Source organism: Panthera leo, chromosome A2 (assembly GCF_018350215.1).
Source record: "Panthera leo isolate Ple1 chromosome A2, P.leo_Ple1_pat1.1, whole genome shotgun sequence".
NCBI lineage: Eukaryota > Metazoa > Chordata > Mammalia > Carnivora > Felidae > Panthera > Panthera leo.
This window is the reverse complement of record NC_056680.1, coordinates 7,936,476-7,954,735: the sequence shown is the minus strand read 5'-3', so window position 1 is coordinate 7,954,735 and position 18,260 is coordinate 7,936,476. Positions and strand designations below refer to the sequence as shown.

General features: G+C 52.8%; 1 protein-coding gene and 1 long non-coding RNA gene across 3 annotated transcripts; one reads left to right on the top strand and one right to left on the bottom strand.

Annotated features, from left to right (window-relative positions):
- Positions 1 to 4,025: 4,025 nt before the first annotated feature.
- On the bottom strand, positions 4,026 to 18,192 carry LOC122213962. Its single transcript, XR_006199711.1, has 5 exons — positions 18,107 to 18,192; positions 17,524 to 17,646; positions 10,470 to 10,585; positions 8,029 to 8,188; positions 4,026 to 4,123 (listed from the first exon to the last, which is right to left on the bottom strand). It is a non-coding gene; the product is annotated as an uncharacterized LOC122213962 (long non-coding RNA).
- Positions 7,784 to 16,674, top strand: AP1M2 (adaptor related protein complex 1 subunit mu 2). Of its 2 annotated transcripts, none has more exons than XM_042928411.1 (12): positions 7,784 to 8,175; positions 9,342 to 9,498; positions 9,728 to 9,795; positions 11,220 to 11,350; positions 11,439 to 11,586; positions 11,689 to 11,815; positions 12,460 to 12,602; positions 12,684 to 12,755; positions 14,597 to 14,755; positions 15,551 to 15,676; positions 16,077 to 16,152; positions 16,578 to 16,674. In XM_042928411.1, exons 1-12 carry the CDS (start codon positions 7,834 to 7,836, stop codon positions 16,598 to 16,600), a joined length of 1,572 nt encoding a protein of 523 aa, XP_042784345.1. In that variant the 5' UTR covers positions 7,784 to 7,833; the 3' UTR covers positions 16,601 to 16,674. The 2 variants fall into 2 exon arrangements, with proteins under 2 accessions (XP_042784345.1, XP_042784344.1); XM_042928410.1 differs by having other exon boundaries at positions 12,454 to 12,602.
- Positions 18,193 to 18,260: the final 68 nt, after the last annotated feature.

Genomic DNA, 18,260 nt, shown 5'->3' with positions numbered 1-18,260 from the left:
GGGCCGGGGCGGGGCGGGGGGCGGGGCCGGGCTCGGGAGAGGGTGGGGCCCCAACCTTTGTTTCCCATCTGGGCTCTCGGGAGACTCTCTAGCTTGGCGTGTTTGGTGGGCGAGGAGCAGTGGTCACCCATTCATTCGTCCGCCCACCCATTCACTCATCAAATAGGTATTGAGCGCTGACTGTGTACCAGTGAAACAGACAGAAAGATGCCTTTTTTTTTAATTCATCAGATCGGCAAGAATTTTAGTCTGGTAACAACCAGCGGGGTGAGCACAGGCTGTGGGACAAAATGTTACCTGGAAAAAAAGATTAAATCCAACCGTGTTCACCCTGTGCGATTCATCTCTGCCATCGACCCTGGAGAAGCCATCGGCGGCGCGTGTGCATGGGGAGCACCTGTCAAAGGTTGCTACCTGCTGCTTTGATCGTCATTGTAAAAAACGGGGGAGGCTTGCACGCGCGCGGACAAAGGCGCGCACGCAACTCGCTGAGAGGGAGGGAATACTATGCAGTGAACAAAAAGAATGACGCCGTCAAGGAGATGCAAATTAAAATTCAGAGATATGCCACCACACACCCACCAGAAAAGCTACAAGTAAGAAGGTGAAGGGTACCAAGTATTGCTTAAAGAACTGGAGCAAATGAGACTCTCCTACACTGCTGGTGGGAATGCAGACTGACACAACCACTTGGGGGAAGGGTCTCTTGGGGCGCCGGGGTGGCTCTCCTCTTTCTCTCTCTCTTTCTGTCACCTCTCGGTCTCAAAAATAAATAAACAAAAATAAATAAATAAATGTTATAAAAAAGAAAAAGTTTTTTCAGTTTCTTATAAAGTTTAACAGGTGCCTTATGATCCAACCATTTTACTCGTAGGTGTTTATCACAGAAAAATAAAACCATAAGATTAAGAAAGAAAGAAAGAAAGAAAAAAAGAAAGAAAGAAAGAAAGAAAGAAAGAAAGAAAATACAAAGTCTTGTATACGAATGTTCACAGCAACTTTATACAGCTTTGTTCATAACGGCCAGAAATTGGTAGGAACCCAAATGTCCATAAATGGGTGAAGTCACACTTCAACAGCTGTGAATTCACAGTTCAACACACTGTGGTCCCATCCATACCACAGAATAGTCCTCAGCAATCAAAAGGCACCAATTACCGGTAAGTTCAATAGCGTGGATGAGTAGCAAAGAAAGTATTGTGTCAAGTGACAAAGACCAGGTACTTTTGAATGAAATTCTAAGACAGACATAGTTCATCAACCTATGGTAACTAAGCATGGGTTCAGTTGCCTTTGTGGGTGGTAGCACCTCTGAGGCAGCTTCCGGGGTGACAGGAACCAGGGCTGTGGTCACACAGGTGGGTTCAGTTTGTGGCAAGTATTTGACATCTGCCCCTTCCTAACACGTTTCGTTTTAAAAGTGGAAAAATTTTAAATACCCTAAGAAGGAAGGAGGTGGCCCTGCAGGTTATAACAAGAGTGAATGTTTATAGGGAGCTTAGTCAGCATCAGAAGAGGTATTAAATGCTTTATATTAAATCTTTACAAGCATTTTCCAGTGGGGGAAAGTGACACAAAGAGGCTAAGCCACTCATTAAGTGCTTTGTCTTAAATCCTTGCAACCATTTTCCAGTTGGAGAGAGGGGTTAACTAATTTCTCCACAGTCACCCAGTTAGTGAATGTGGGGCTCTACAAGGATTTGAACTCATGGAGCCTGACTTCACCATTCACAGATAATCCATAACCCTGCCAGAGTAGCCCAGTTAGATTGCCAGGTCCTGTTGGTGAGTAGAAATCGTAAGTTGTATTTAGTCGGTAGTTGTGGATGGTATGGGGGAATAGAGAGATATGACCACACACACACACACACACACACACACACACACACACACACACCTGCCTGTACCTTAATAGAAAAAGATCTGAACGAATCAGTGGTTGTCAGAAAGACCAAGATGGGGGGTGGGCACAGGGGACCTTTTCCCAATCTACAATGTTCTCTCTTTCTTCCTCTTTCTTTAATAGGAGAAAATATTCATGCGTTTGTTGGGTGATTAAAATTTTGTTTTAAAAAAGACTGAATGTGGAGGAAAAAGGGCCCCTGGTGCCCTGTTGGTAAAAAATAGATTTAGGGGCACCTGGGTGTCTCAGTTGGTTGAGTGTCTGACTGGATTTCGGCTCAGGTCATGATCTCGAGGTTGGTGAGACGGAGCCCTGTATCCGACTCTACAGTGACAGTGTAGACCCCGGTTTGGGATTCTCTCTCTCTCTCTCTCTGCCCCTCCCCTGCTGTCTCTCTCTCAAAATAAATAAATAAACATTAGAAATTTTTAAAAATGGATTTAAACAGGCCAGTCACAAAAGGATAAATGCTGTATGATTCCATTTATTTGAGGTCCCCAAAGGAGTCAAATTCATGGAGAAAGAAAGGAGACGGTGGGCACCAGGGGCTAGGGAGGGGCCCAAGGGGCTGGGAGGTTAGGGTTTCATGGGACAGAGTCTCAGTTTTGCAAGGTGAAAGGAGTTTTGTTTTGTTTTTTAATTTATTTTTGAGAGAGAGAGAGACAAAGCGTGAGTGCGGGAGGGGCAGAGAAAGAGACAGACAGACAGACAGAACTGGAAGCAGGCTCCAGGCTCTGAGCTGTGAGCACAGAGCCTGACAAGGGCCTCTCAAACCGCGAGGTCATGACCTGAATCAAGTCGGATGTGCAACCGACTGAGCCCCAGGCGCCCTGCAAGGTGAAAGGAGTCCTGGAGATAGATGGTGAGGGTTGTTACATAATGGTGTGAATCTGCTTGATGTTCCTGGACTGTACATTTGAAATGGATAAAATGGTAGTTTATGCCATATGTATAAATACAGCGATGATAATAAAAGGGTTTTTTTTAAAAAATAGATTTTTAAAGGGGTGCCTGGGTGGCTCAGTTGGTTGAGCGTCCGGCTTCGGCTCAGGTCACGATCTCGCGGTCCGTGAGTTCGAGCCCCGCGTCGGGCTCTGTGCTGATGGCTCAGAGCCTGGAGCCTGTTTCGGATTCTTTGTCTCCCTCTCTCTCTGCCCCTCCCCTGTTCATGCTCTGTCTCTGTCTCAAAAATAAACGTTAAAAAAAAAAAATTAAAAAAAAATAGATTTTTAAAAACACAGTGCAACACAGCTGTGACAGGGAAGCATGGGACATTTGAGAGAGCCCAGAGAACAGACGTGACCTAGACGTGGATCGGAAGATCAGAGAGGACTCCTTGAAGAGGAGACCTTGCTGCTTGAGAAAGAGGCCAAGAAAGCACAAAGGGGCAGGCGTTGTATCCTGCGCGGTTAGGTGTCTGAGGAAAGAGAGAAAGGGAGAGAGGAACTGAAATTAAGGAAGTCAATTTCATCTGGGGTAGTGGGTTCAAGCAGTGGCTCGTGGGAGAGGTCAGCAGGGGTTGATCCTGACTGTACCAGGTCAGGCAACTCGAGGGCAATGGGAGCCATGGGGGATGTGAGAGTGAGGAAGTTTTGAGTTTCAGATGGATCCCTTTAGTAAAGTGTGGAGAAGGGATTGAAGGGGGAGCCTAGAGGCAGAGTCCCAGAGGGGAGGCTGGGGCAGACGGTAGGCATCTCGGAGGAACTGGGACAAGGCCACAGCCCCTGGGGATAGGAGAGGTTGCAGCTGAGGCGGGGCGGCTGGGCACACAGAGCTGCTCTGTTCTCTGACCCCACAGAAGCTTTTGGGTTCATGAATTTTTCAGCCAAACGGGCCTTGAGTTTCAGATTCCAGGGCTCTGGGCCCAGGCTTTTGGGTTCTATTTACTGCCTGAAAACATCTCAGGGACCCAGGAGAAGGGCTCTTGAGAGGTTCGGTGGTGATGGGCTGGGGCAAGGGCCCGACAGTGTCTGCAACCCCCCGGGCCACCTTCTGAGCAGGGGACAGGTAGGAGAGGGGCAGGAATCCCCCTCTTTTGAGCAAAGACATCATAAAACCTTGGGTTTTCCATTGCTGACTGGATGACTTTGTCCAAGTCAGCAGATGTTCTCCTCACCTCAGCTTTCCCATCTGTGGAATGGAATAGGCCTCCAGAACTCAAGGCATTGTTTCTAATTGTTGCTAGGAGGATTCCCACATGGAGGACATGGAGGGCAGGGCCTGGGTATAATGAGCACCACACAAACGAGAGCTGTTATTAGTAGTGGCAATATGTGTTTGTTTGTTTTAAGTTTATTTGCTTATTTTGAGAGAGCGTGGGGGAGAGGCAGAGAGAGAGAGAGAGAGAGAGAGAGAGAGAATCCCAAACAGGCTCCTAGAGGTCAGCACAGAGTGCAATGCGGGGCTTGAACTCACGAACCGTGAGATCATGACTGGAGCCAGGATCAAGAGTCGAACACTCAACCGACTGAGCCACACAGGCGCCCCATTTAGTAGCAATACTTGTATCTGGCAATATGGCAGAGCAGTTGGGAGTGGGTTGGGATTGGGCTCTTGAATGCCAGGACTCAGGTTCAAATTCTGGTCCAGCTGCTTCAGAGCTGTGTGACGTTGGGCAAGTGGCTTCACCTCTCTGTGCCTCTGCTTCTTCCAATGTGAGAAGACAGGAAATGTTTTCCCCCTCAGGTCCTGAATTTTCAGGAAGACCAAAGATGGGAAGGCCAAAGTCAAACAGCGAAAAAATAACAAACTTGAAAAAATAATTGAGGAAGACACAAAGAAGTGTCAGGAGTGGGGCCTGGGTGGCTCAGTCGGTTCAACGTCTGACTCTTAGTTTTGGCTCACATCGTGATCTTGTGCTTTGTGGGTTCGAGCCCCACATCAGGCTCTGCACTGACAGCGCGCAGCCTGCTTGGGATTCTCTCGCTCTCGTTCTCTCTCTGCCCCTCTCCTGCTCGCTCTCTCTTGCAAAATAAATAAACTTAAAAAAAGCGTTAGGAGTGTTCAATGAACGTGCACATCAGCTCTCGGTGCCGTGATATTATCCACGTTAGACACCAGCAGAGAGGGGAGTGGTGGTTCTCATATCTGCTGCTCTCACCACCCTGCCTCAAGTCCCCTTATGGGGACACCCACCCCACCCCACCCCCAGCAGCTGATAAAGGTGTGGGGCTGGGTTTGCAGAAGGATGAAGCCTGGGAGAGCTGAGTGCCCTCTCCCCTCCACCAGGCCCTTCGGGACCCTCCCCACCGCTCCCAGCAGGATCAGTTCCAGCCAGGCTGAAAGTGAGTTTTCCCTTTCCTGCCCCAGCTCGTCCCGCTAGGAGGGCAGACAGTATGGGGTCCACAACAGTTAATGGGCAGATATCGAGGTATGCCCGGCAGGCCAGTGAGCGAAGCACCAAGACTCTTACTCCCATTTAACAGAAGGAGAGACTGAGGCCCAAGAGGGACCATCCCCACTACACAGTAAATAATAGTAATAATAAGAATAATAATAACAACAACAGCAACAATAATAGCACCAATAATAGCTAATACTAATAATTTACTGGGGGCTGGCTCCGTCCCAGGCCTGCTCCAAGAGTCCCATTGGGGGTGATAACCCATGCCTGTGCACAATAGCCTAATGAGGAGAGTGTAGTTAACTCTATCTCACAGATGTGCAGACAGGAATCCAGGGAGGGGAGGGCAGGTGCCCAAGGCCAGCCAGCTGGCTGGTGGCAGGGCCAGGACTTGAGCTCAAGCAGCTGGTTCCAGTTGCCTTGCCGGGCTCTGCACGGGGACTCTTTCTGCTGGCTTATTCCTACTCATAATGTCATGGTAGGGAATTTCCAAATGTCAGTCCCTTCCCTGATCCGTCTCACAGCCCGGCATTCCTTCTCTAACAGCCCCCAACCTCGCCACCACTCTACTGGCCTTCAGGGCTCCTGTCATGATCAGAGATCGTCTTATGTTATGTGCCTCTCACCCTCCCTTCAAGAGAGCAGCGGAGTGGCTTTGTCCATTTGCCACCTATAGTGCCACAGAGGCTACCCAATAAATATTTACTCACTCTGCGAATCATCATCAACAGCATCAGCAGCATCACCATAACGAAAGCGGCTTCTGTATGTTCAGTCCAGCACCCAGTAGGTGCTCAATAAATGTTCGTTGAGTGAATAATTTTCTAATATACTCACAATAATACTGATCATTTACCTTGTCTACATTATTTTTTCCAAAAAATGTTTATTTATATATTTTGAGAGATAGAGAGAGTGGGGGAGGGACAGAAAGAGAGAGAGAGGGAGAGAGTGAATCCCAAGTAGGCTGCACTCTGTTAGTGCAGATCCTGATGCGGGGCTTGAACTCATGAACTGTGAGATCATGACTTGGGCAGAAATCAAGAGTCGGATGCTGAACCGACTGAGCCACCCAGGCACCCCTATCTTTTCAACATTCTATCAACATCTTTCTAAAAAAATTAAAAAAATTTGTTTTTAATGTTTATTTATTATTGAGAGACAGAGAGAGACAGAGCATGAGCATGGGACGGGCAGAGAGAGGGGGAGACACAGGATCTGAAGCAGGGTCCAGGCTCTGTGCACAGAGCCTGAGGTGGGATTCAAACCCAGAAACCAAGAGATCATGATCTGAGCCAAAGTCGGATGCCCAACCAACTGAGCCACCCAGGTGCCCCTCTAAAAAACTTTTTAAGTTTATTTATTGAGAGAGAGAGAGAGAGAGAGAGAGAGAGAGAGAGAGATTGAGAATGGGGTAGGGGCAGAGAGAGAAAGAGAGAGAATCCCAAGCAGGCTCTGCACCGTCAATGCAGAGCCTTACTCAGGGCTCAAACCCATGAACAGTGAGATAACGACCTGAGCCAAAGTCAAGAGTCAGACGCTTAACCAGCTAAGCCACCCAGGCACCCCTCTATCAACATCTTCGTGTCACACAGTAGGAGCATGAATATTTTTGGTATCAGTAAGACTAACTTTAAGAATAATAATAAAGGCAGCTACATTTCTTCTGCTCACAGTGCTACCCACAGTTCCTCAGTGAAGGAATTTACTAGTCGGTAAATATTTGAGTGAAAGAATAAATTAATTAGTCAATAGTTATTGTACGAATGAATGAATGATCTGGACAAATAATATTGAGTACCCAGTATGGGGCACTGGGGACACAGAGATGAACAGGACAAAATCTCTGCCCTAATGGGGCTGATATGCATGGGGGTGATAACAAGACGGAGGAGAAACAAGATGAATGAATGAATGAATGGGTGGATGAATGGGTGGGTGGATGGGTGGGTGGATGGATAGATGGGTGGGCGGGTGAATGGGTGGATGAGTAGGTGGGTAGATGGATGGGTGGATGAGGATGCATGTGTGGGTTGAGTGAAGGGATGTGTGAGTAGGTGGATGGATGGAGATGGATGGATGGATGGGTGGGTGGGTGGGTGAATGTGTGGGTGAGTGGAGGGATGGGTGAGTAGGTGGATGGATGGGTGGGTGGTGGGTGGGATTGGTGAATAGATGGATAGGTGGGTGGATGGATGGGCGGATGGTGAGTGGGGGGTGGATGGATGGGTGGGTTGAGTGGAGGGATGGATGGGTGGGTGGGTGGGGGGTGGATGGGTGGGTGGGTGGGATTGGTGAATAGATGGATAGGTGGGTGGATGGATGGGCGGATGGTGGGTGGGGGGTGGATGGATGGGTGGGTTGAGTGGAGGGATGGATGGGTGGGTGGGTGGGGGGTGGATGGGTGGGTGGGTAGATGGATGGGTGGGTGGGTGGGTGGGTGGATGGATGGGTGGGTGGGTGGGTGGATGGATGGAGGTGAATGGGTGGATGGATGGGTGGGTTGAGTGGAGGGATGTGTGAGTAGGTGGATGGACGGGTGGGTGGGTGAATGAGTAGGGGGGTAGATGGATAGGTGAGTGGGCGGATGGCTGGCTGGCTTGCTGGCTGGGTGGACGAATGGATGGGTGGTTGGTCTGGAGACTCCTCCCATCAGCACTCCTGGGTGCAGAGGGACAGTGAGGCGGGGCAGCGCTCCCCTCCAAAGCTCCGCCCTGCAGCAGTCTTCGCGTCGGCCAACCGCGCCGCTCACCTGGAGGCCTCCCCTTTAAGACGCACTCACCTGGGCTCTCACCTGCGCGCCGGCGCTTCCGCAGGAAGAAGGAAGCGGCGCCGCCGTCGCCTCCCGGCGCTCCCTCCCCGCCTCCCAGGTCCGCCGGCCGCCACAATGTCCGCCTCGGCTGTCTTCATCCTCGACGTCAAGGGCAAGGTAAGGCCGGGAGCTGGGGATACGGGGGAAGGACAGGTGAGGCTGCGCTCCCCTGGAGCCAGGGGCGGCCCCTCCTCGCAGGCCGGGAGGCTCCAGAAAGCTCCGGGAGAGCGGGTACACCCCTCCCCCAATCCCTGGAAGTCGCGGGTCGAATCCCACCTCCACTGTTTCCCAACCAGGTGCCGGGGCTAGGGGCTTTGCCTCTCCGAGCCTCAGTCTCCCTACCCGTAAAGATGGGAATAACAGGTCCCCACCCAATAGGAATTAATATAACCCGATGAATGTAAACTACTTAGCACAGTAGCCCTGCTCCAAACATTAGGCATTCAGTCGATTGAAGTTATTTCTGTCACCTTCATCATCCACATTATTAATATTTGGGGAAGATGGCAGGGGCAGGAGACCCTCATTCCCTTTTGGGGCTCTCCCTTTCTGGAGCCCCCTCTCATTCGTCTTGTCATTTAATATCAACAAAAACGGTGGTGGTGAAGCCTAGGGTGTTTGAGGACCAGCCCTGTGCCATCCTGGTTCTAAACACTGGACTAAACCACCTTAGGAAGTAGGTACTATTATCATTGACTGCTTATTTCCTGCCAGACAGAGGTATATGAGCTAACAGGAGCTATATAATCTATCTTTCTTCCTATAAGCTTCCTTCCTTCCTGCCTGCCTTCCTGCCTTCCCGCCTTCCTTCCCGCCTTCCTTCCCGCCTTCCCTTCCTCCTTCCCCCTTCCCTCCTGTCATCCCTACCTCACCAATTTGGTGCCTCTGAAGCCCTGGGCAAGAGCGGGAATTCTGGATCCAGGGTGTGTTGGTTCAATTCCCAGTCTCCCCAGCTGTTATACACGTGGGTCACACCTCAGTTTCCCCATCCTTCAAATGAAGAGGGTGATGGCACACCCCCCGCAGATTGTAGTGAGAACAAAATCAGTTAGCAAACATCCAGTCTTTAGTAGGACACGGCCTGGTCTTCCTGGAGGACTCCAGACATGTTTGCTGTTGTTATCGTGCACCCATTTTACAGAAGAGGAAACTGAGGCACAGAGTGGCAGAGTCTTGTCCCTGCCCTTCACTCAGGAATTAGGGTCAGAACCAGACACTCTGATGCCCCCGGATGAAGGGTCCCAGATCCCAGCAGTGACCGGGCCTTCTCTGCTCACGCTTAGCCCCTGATCAGCCGCAACTACAAGGGCGATGTGGCCATGAGTGAGATTGAGAACTTCATGCCTCTGCTCATGCAGCGGGAGGAGGAGGGCGCCTTGGCCCCGCTGCTGAGCCATGGCCGGGTCCACTTTTTGTGGATCAAACACAGCAACCTCTATTGTATCCAGACTCTGGCTGGGTCCCTGGAGGCCTGGGGTGTTGGCAGCTCAGGTCCAGAGAGGCTGGACTGAGGACAGAAGTTGCACAGCACATCAGTGGTTCAGGTTGGGGGCAGGGGGTGGGTGGACAGAGGTGAGATGAGGGTGGGAGGACAGGGTGAGGTTTTAGGGTCCGTGCTCCATTTGAGACCTCCAAAATGGCACCTTTTCCTTAACCTTGCTGCCCATAGTGGTGGCCACCACGCTGAAGAACGCCAACGCCTCCCTCGTGTACTCCTTCCTCTACAAGACGGTGGAGGTAAGTTCTGGCTTCCCATCGGCCGGCTGTCTGTCTGTCTACCTGTCTCGCCCTTGTCTTTCAGGATCCATCTTTCCTAGGAAGCTTTCCCTGACCTCGCCCCATGGAAGCCGCATCTATCTCTGTGTTCTCATTAGCTGCTGTGGGATCATCTCTCCCTATAGGGCAAGGACCAAAGAGGTCCCAAGAGGGTATACTACTCAAATCTGAGCCAGAGAAAACCGGGTTCCAATCCCAGTGCCCCCTTTTCCTAAAAAAAATTTTTGTTCATGTTTATTCATTTTTGAGAGAGACAGAGACAGAGCATGAATGGGGGAGGGGCAGAGGGAGGGAGACACCGAATCTGAAGCAGGCTCCAGGCTCTGAGCTGTCAGCACAGCCCCAGATGTGGGGCTTGAACCCATGAACTGGGAGATCACGACCTGAGCCGAAGTTGGAAGCTCAACCAACTGAGCCACCCAGGCACCCCCATGCCATTTTCAATGACTGAGAAGGTGCTTGGTAAATACTTTCCAACCAACAAGAAATATGTATTGACTTGCCTCCTGCCAGGCAGAGAGGGGAGCAGCTCTGCATAAGAGAGGCACAGTCCCTGCCTGTCCTGAGGAGTTAAAGGACATGAAGGTGATTCAACAGGACATTAGGAGAACCAGTGACGAGGGTGCTAGACTCACCTTGATACTCAAGGGGGCAGGAGGGATGGTGGTGGCTTCACTGAGGAGGTGATATTGGAGCTGAGGCCTGAATGGCAAGAATGTCCCGGGCAGAGGGGACAGCATATGCGAAGGCTCTGAGGTGAGAACAGAAAGAAGGCCAATGGGGCTGGAACAGAGTGAGACACGGAGGGTGACAGGCTCTCTGCTGAGGTCACGCCTCCTAATCCCCAGAGGCTCTGGACTTGGGGTCCCCAAACCCCTAAAGCCCTGTGGATAGAATTCAGGGAATCCACGAGCTTAGCTGTATTTCTATATAATGGGTTTCCTTTGTCATCTTGTATATTTTATGTACTGGAAACCTTACTCCATAAATAGCACCAGATACACAGCGTTTCATGGTACACACACACACACACACACACACACACACACACACACAAAATAGTTCTGAGCCCTTCCGATCCCTCCTCCAGGAAGGCTTCCTGGACCTCCATGCCTCAGGGTTCCCACTTTGTGGTTTCCTCATTTTTTGCACTCAGCACGTTGTATCGTGTTGGTTCTGTTACCAGTCCATTTCCCTCGCTAGACTGTTCCACGGAGGCACGGACATTGTTGACTCCGCTCACCATTAATGTTCCAGCACTGGTATATGGCAGACACCCATCAGCTGCTTGTTGAATTGATGGCTGGATGAGTGGGGCCGCAGCCCACGGCCCCAGCTACACCACAGCCACGCCTCTGTTGGTGTCTGTTTCCCCACACCCCCAGGTATTCTCTGAATACTTCAAGGAGCTGGAGGAGGAGAGCATCCGAGACAACTTCGTCATCGTCTACGAGCTGCTGGACGAGCTCATGGACTTCGGCTTCCCACAGACCACCGACAGCAAGATCCTGCAGGAGTGAGTGGGCCACTAATGGAAGGAAGTCGGGGAGGGTCAGGGAAGTGTCCCTGGGTCCAGCTGCTTGTCGCCCCTGCCTTCCTGACAGGTACATCACACAGCAGGGCAACAAGCTGGAGACCGGCAAATCTCGAGTGCCACCCACTGTCACCAATGCTGTGTCCTGGCGCTCTGAGGGCATCAAGTACAAGAAGAATGAGGTGTTCATTGATGTCATAGAGTCTGTCAACCTGCTGGTGAGCCCCCCACACCTCTACCCCTCTCCTTCCATGGCCTGGGGGCAGGAGAGGAGGCTCTATGCCCGTTGACACCCCGTCCTGTGTCATGTGCACCCTCAGGTCAATGCCAATGGCAGCGTCCTGCTGAGCGAGATCGTGGGCACCATCAAGCTCAAGGTGTTTCTGTCGGGAATGCCAGAGCTGCGGCTTGGCCTCAACGACCGTGTGCTCTTTGAGCTCACTGGCCGTAAGCATCTGGAGGGGGGCGCGCGAGGGAGCTGACCCTACCCCATCTGGGGACCCAGAGAATCGCAGCCGGCTCTGAAATAAGCACTCGCGTGCCCTCTGCTGGTCACAGCCGGTGCTGCGGCTGCTGGTTCACTGGTGCCAAAAGTGGATACCGCCTGGCACAAATACAATGGAGAAAAAGACCAATCCCTGCCCTTGGCGCTGACATTTCAGTGGGAGTAGGAGACAGAAGAACATCATATTGAAAAACCTGATAGCAGGGCGCCTGGGTGGCTCAGTTGGTTGAGTGTCCGACTCTTGGTTTTGGCTCAGGTCATGATCTCACGGTATGTGAGTTCAAGCCCCACATCGGGCTCCACGTTGACAGTTTAGCCTGCTGGGGATTCTCTCTCCCTCTCTCAAAATAAACTTAAATTAAAAAAAAAAAGAAAACCTGACAGCAAGAGCCAGATTCCCTGGGTTCAGATCCTAGCTGTGCCCCTGGCCAGCTCGGTGACCCTGGGCAAATTCCTTGTCCTCTCTGGGCCTCAGTTTCCTTATCTCTAAAACAGAAGTAATGATAAGTGGTAGGCAGGGAAGACAGGGCTAAAGACCCTGTCCCAGACCCCCAGGGTCACCTGCCTGCTTGGCTCCGAGTTTCAGGAAGCAAGAACAAGTCTGTGGAACTGGAAGACGTCAAATTCCACCAGTGCGTGCGGCTGTCTCGCTTTGACAATGACCGCACTATCTCCTTCATCCCACCCGACGGCGACTTTGAGCTCATGTCCTACCGCCTCAGCACCCAGGTGAAGCAGGGGAGAGGCCCCCTGGAGGGGGTGAGAGGTGACCCCAGAACCTCCAACAGCCCCCTCTTCTGCCACCTGTAGGTCAAGCCGTTGATCTGGATTGAGTCCGTCATTGAGAAGTTCTCCCACAGCCGTGTGGAGATCATGGTCAAGGTAGGCCCAGGGGAACAATGACTTACTTACGGTGTTTGATCTGCCCCTCCCCACAATCTCCACCCTAACCTTCTCTCTCACCCTCCCTGGCTCCTCACTCCCCTTCGGCCACACGGGTCTCCCGGCTGGTTCTCAGACGGGTCAGGCACAGTTCCCTGTGGGGGTTTTGCATTGGCTGTTGCTCCTACTTGGGCTGCTGTTCCAGCAGCCGGGCCCACGGTTTCGGCTCCCCACCCTCTCACCTCCTCTGGCCTCTGCTCTACTGACCTGCGTCGGTACTGCATCTACTCCTGTGTGGATTTCTTTTCCCCAGTAAGAACATAGTAAGTTCCCAATAACGTCTAAATGGCGCACAAATCGCAACTATTCACATTGTGGTTTTAACTGAGCCTCTACTTTGTAAGGGAACTGAGGGACAAGAGGGAAGAAATAAAAGATATGCTGCCCTCAGGGAGCTTGCTACCTGGGGGACACAGACAAACCATCAGCAAATACTGTCAGAATAGATCCCTCATCTGCCCGCTTTGCACTCCCTCCACCACATCTACCCTGGTCCCCCATCTCCTGCCCTTGCCCCCCCACTGTTCCTCTAAAGGACACCCGTGAGCACTTGAGTCTGGCTGCGTGTCTCTCTTCTGCCCAGAACCTTCCATGGCTCCCACTTCACTGAGAGGAAAAGCCAAAGTCCTGGCAGCCCACTAGACCCTATGACCATCTGCTGTCACCTTTGTGTCCTTCCACGGTCTCCCTCTCTCACTCCATTCCAGCTATATCGGCTTCCTCTTTGTTCACACCAAGCAAGGTCCTACCTCAGAGCCTTTACACTGGTTGTTCCCTTTCCTTGGATCACACCCCCTCCCCGCCCCAGATGTCCACGTGGCTCCTTCCCTGATCTCCCTCGATTTTTTGCTAAATGTCACCTCTTCAGAGGCTTTTCCTGATTTCCTTATTTAAAATTTCAACTCCTTGGGACACCTGGCTGCCTCAGTTGGTGGAGAATAGGACTCTCGATCTCAGGGTTGTGGGTTCTAACTCCTTGGGTGTAGAGATTACTTAAAAATAAAATCTTTGGGGCACCTGGGTGGCTCAGTTAAGTGTCCGATTCTCGATGTCGGCTCAGGTCATGGCCTCACAGTTCGTGAGATGGGGCCCCGCCTCAGGCTCTGTGCTGACAGTGCTGAGCCTGCTTGGGGTTCTCTCTCTCTGCCTCTCTCTCTGCCCCTCCTCAGCTTGCGGGTGAGCTCTCAGGTGTCCATGCACACAGATGCTCTGTCTCTCTCAAATAAATTTAAAAAAAAATTATTTTAAAAATAAAAATAAATAGGAGCGCCTGGGTGGCTCAGTCGGTTAAGCGTCTGACTTCGGCTCAGGTCACGATCTCGCAGTTCGTGAGTTCGAGCCCCACGTCAGGCTCTGTGCTGACGGCTCAGAGCCCGGAGCCTGCCTCGGATTCTGTGTCTCCCTCTTTCTCTCTCAAAAATAAATAAACATTAAACAATTAAAAAAAATAAATGCTAGCTATCAAATGAAAACTCCTGTGTGATGGGCTAAGAGGCAGCATTTTAGACCAGCGAAAGGTCTAAACGGAAGGCGCCAAGAACGGGGTTTCTGGAGTCTCGTGTGGGTGTGAATCCCGGCTCTGCCACTTGTTGGCCGTGTGTCTGCAAGCAACTGCCGCAGCTGCCCCGCGTCTCCATTTCCTCGCCTGTGAAATGGGCAGGATGGTCGTACGCACCTCGGGGCTGGGGAGGCTCTCTGTGAGGTACTGTGGGGAAAGGGCTTGCTGAACATTGGCAGAATGCAGGAGTGAGTTCTTCACGCCCCGTCCTCTCCCCTGACAGGCCAAGGGGCAGTTTAAGAAGCAGTCGGTGGCCAACGGCGTGGAGATATCCGTGCCCGTGCCCAGTGATGCCGACTCCCCGCGCTTCAAGACCAGTGTAGGCAGTGCCAAGTACGTGCCCGAAAAGAATGTCGTTATTTGGAGTATTAAGTCCTTCCCGGTGAGTACTGGGTACTGAGTACGGGGTGGGGCCTGAGGCGCCTGCCCCTGCTGCTCACGAGAGGCGGAGAATAAACTGGAGACCCATGTATGCATGCACATGGTTATCCTTTAGGGGTAATAAAGCCGGAAACCAGGCCGGCAGGTCCCTGCCTCCCAGGTCTTGAGGACACCAGCCCTGGGTTCAAGTTCTCCACCCTTGCCTCCCTGAGCTAGACAGCCTTTGGAAACCCACTTCCCTCCACGGAACCTCTGTTTGCTCATCTGTGAAATAGACAGGATCACGATACCCCATCCTGGGGCTGCCGGAGGATTCGATCAGTCCCTGGGGATCGGGTAGGGGGGGTGGGGGGGGTGGCGAGGGCTCATCAGGGGACTGGAAAATGGGAGATGGTCATGAGAAGCACTCTGACCAGGCTGCGTCGTTAGAAACTTCAGCTGTGAGGGGCACCTGGCCGGCTAAGTCGGTTAAGCGTCCAACTCTTGATTTCAGCTCGGGGCATGATCTCACGGCCTGTGGGTTCAAGCTCTGAGCTGACCTTGGAGCCTGGTTGGGATTCTCTGTCTCTCCCTGCCCCTCCCCTGTTCCTGCGTCCTCTCTCTCTCCTCCCCCCCCGCCAAAATAAATAAACATTAAAAAAACAGACAAAAACCTTCGGCTGTGAATCTCGGCCAGGAGCTTTTACTGTCTTGTCAGAAATGGACCGAGAGCAGAGCCTGCTTGGGGGCCACTGTGAGGATAGCGTGGGGCGTGTAGAGGCCTCTTGGTGTATCTGACGCCCCCATGTGCCCTCAGGGGGGCAAGGAGTACCTGATGCGCGCCCACTTTGGCCTCCCCAGCGTGGAGAAGGAGGAGGTGGAGGGCCGGCCCCCTATTGGGGTCAAGTTTGAGATCCCCTACTTCACTGTCTCCGGGATCCAGGTGAGTGCAGTGGGCTCCCCATTCTCCTACCCCTTGGCTCCTTCCCTAGCCGGTATCACCTCCCCTCTGCAGCCGGCCTGTGCCATCTTGTTCCCCACCAGTACGTTCACTGTGTCTTCACCCACCCGCAAACCATGCGCCGTTCCCTTGGCCTGTGTCGCCTCGTCCCCCCAAAACCACATTGTGTCTATTCCCTTACACCGTGCTCTTTCCCACTCTCCTGTGCCGCCTCCCCCTTCCCCTACTCCCGCTGCATGTGCCAAACCTTTGACGCGAGCCAGGTCCCCTCATCACTCCCCAACCGCGCCAGCATAATCCCCCGAGTTGCGTTCCACGCGGTACCCTCGCCACAGCCAGCCTGCCCCCACCACCTGGGCCGCCTCTTTCTATTCCGTTTCAGGTCCGATACATGAAGATCATTGAGAAAAGCGGTTACCAGGCCCTGCCGTGGGTTCGCTACATCACCCAGAGTGGCGGTAAGGCAGCCGGGCTCCCTGGGACGCTGGGGTCAAGGAGATCAGAAGGATGGTCTCGGGGCTTTGACTACTCCCTGGCTTGGAGGGCACCAAAATTCAACAGGCCTGGCCCCAGGCCTATCCTGTCTTTATCCCTGTGCCACCCTGGGCCTCAGTTTGGCCCATCTTTAAAATGGGGGCAGCTGCAGTTCTAGGGTACTGATCAGGTTTGGGCAAGGGAGTGAACGCATAGTACCCCCATCTGCACCTGGAAACGAGCTTATTGCTATGGTTACTATCCCTGTGTTACAACCCCATTCTTGTCCTTGTTACATATCCATGGGTTGATCATGAGCACTGGGGTGGGGGATAGGTTGGGGGGAGGGCTTTCTGTCTGTTCCCTTTCCCCAATTCTGAGATGGTCTCTGCTCATTGTTTCCCTGCAGATTATCAACTTCGTACCAGCTAGGAGAGAGAAGAGGTGGGGCCTAGACATGGGGCCTTCCCTCTCCCCAGGCTGGGACTGTAGACTTCCTGGGAGGAAGATGGGGGATGTGTGTGAGGGAAGGCCCCTGACTTAGCCGTTTCTTGCTCCCAGCACCCAGCATCCTCCCTGCCTTTCTCTCTACCCACAGGCTAGGAGGAACAGTCTCCCCACCTCCCTCTGCCTCCGGGCTCCCCACTCCTCCAATTTTATATGAAGAATAGAGGAGGGTCTTGAAGCCCCCCTCGTGAGTGCCTTCTTGCAGTGACCTGCCTTAGGGGTGTCGGGGCCCCTCCTTCACAGCTGCTGAGCCCAGAGGCCACCCTGAGTTTTAGGATGGTATTAAAAAGAATGAATCTGGCTGCTGTGTATATTACTGACTGGGGACTGGGAATGCCAGGGACACCCCCCCCCCCCCCGAAGTGCCGGGATGGGGATGGGCAACACACATCCACTCCCCAGCCCCCCTCGTGGCATCTGCCCAACTCTCTCCTTGGGCCCAGGCTCCAACCGGGCTCCCACACCACCGTCAGTTCCTCTTGCGGCCGCCAGAGGGCGCCTGTTAACTTCTAAGTCAGCTCGTGGGTCTCAGAACCTTCCCACGAGCTTCCTGTGTTAAAAGTAAAAGTCAAGCGCTCGCCGCAGTACCCAAGCCTGATCTGCGCTACCCCTCCTCCTCACTTAGCTGCCTTCACCTTCTCCCACTCTCCTCCTCTAGACCTCACGCTTCCTGTGCACAAGTGCGCTCCCACCTAGGCCTTTGTGGTTCTAATGCCCTTCACCTGGCATGCCTTTCCCCAGATAGTCACATGGCTCCTTCCCTTTCAGGTCGCACACGTCACCTCAGGGAGGCCCTCCCTGACCTCTCTATTTCAACGGCCTTCTTTTCCCAAGAGACTATAACTTACCCGTTTTATCACCTCCACAGAGTTTACCATTCTGAAAAGATTTAATTCCTGTCTTCTCCCAGCCTAAATGGTGGGGGTCCCGCAGCAGGAACCACCTGGCTGGCTCGCTCTCCAGTTGGGCGCCTAGTACACAGAGGGTGCTCAGTAAATGTTTCAACGCAAGCATTTGCAAGAGTCGCCTCCGACCTCAGCTCTCTCGCCTCCCTGGCTCGTCCACGTGGCGGCCGCGGCTGCAGCGTGAACTTGCCCTCGCCCCGGCCCTTGCTGTGCCGGGTTTGGCTCACTCTGAGCCAGAACGTGAGTCCTTCTCACCCACCCCATTTCCCCGTTTTATTTTCTTGGCGGTGCTTAACGGTCTTTAAAATTATGTAGTTGCCAGAATGTACGCTCCCCAGCGCCGAAAACGGTACCGGCACACACTGGGTGAGTGAATGAAATAAAACACTCTGAACATAGTAAGGGCTAATAAATGCTTATCCCGTGACTGAACGGTGGAACCCCGAACTGGGCTGCCCCAGCCTTGCCTCCCTTCCTCCCAGAGGTGCCGAGGTCCCGAAGCAACCCGCGCTACCCTGCCCCTGACCTTTCTCCCGCGGGTCAGTTAAACCGGCTTGTCTTTCCCGCCCGCCTGGCGAGTTTGAAAACCGAAAACCCCGCCATTGCCGGCGGTCCACCGGTCGCCGAGGCTCAGCCAATCAGGATAGGCACCGCCCAGGCCGGAGCGTAAATCTGCCCCC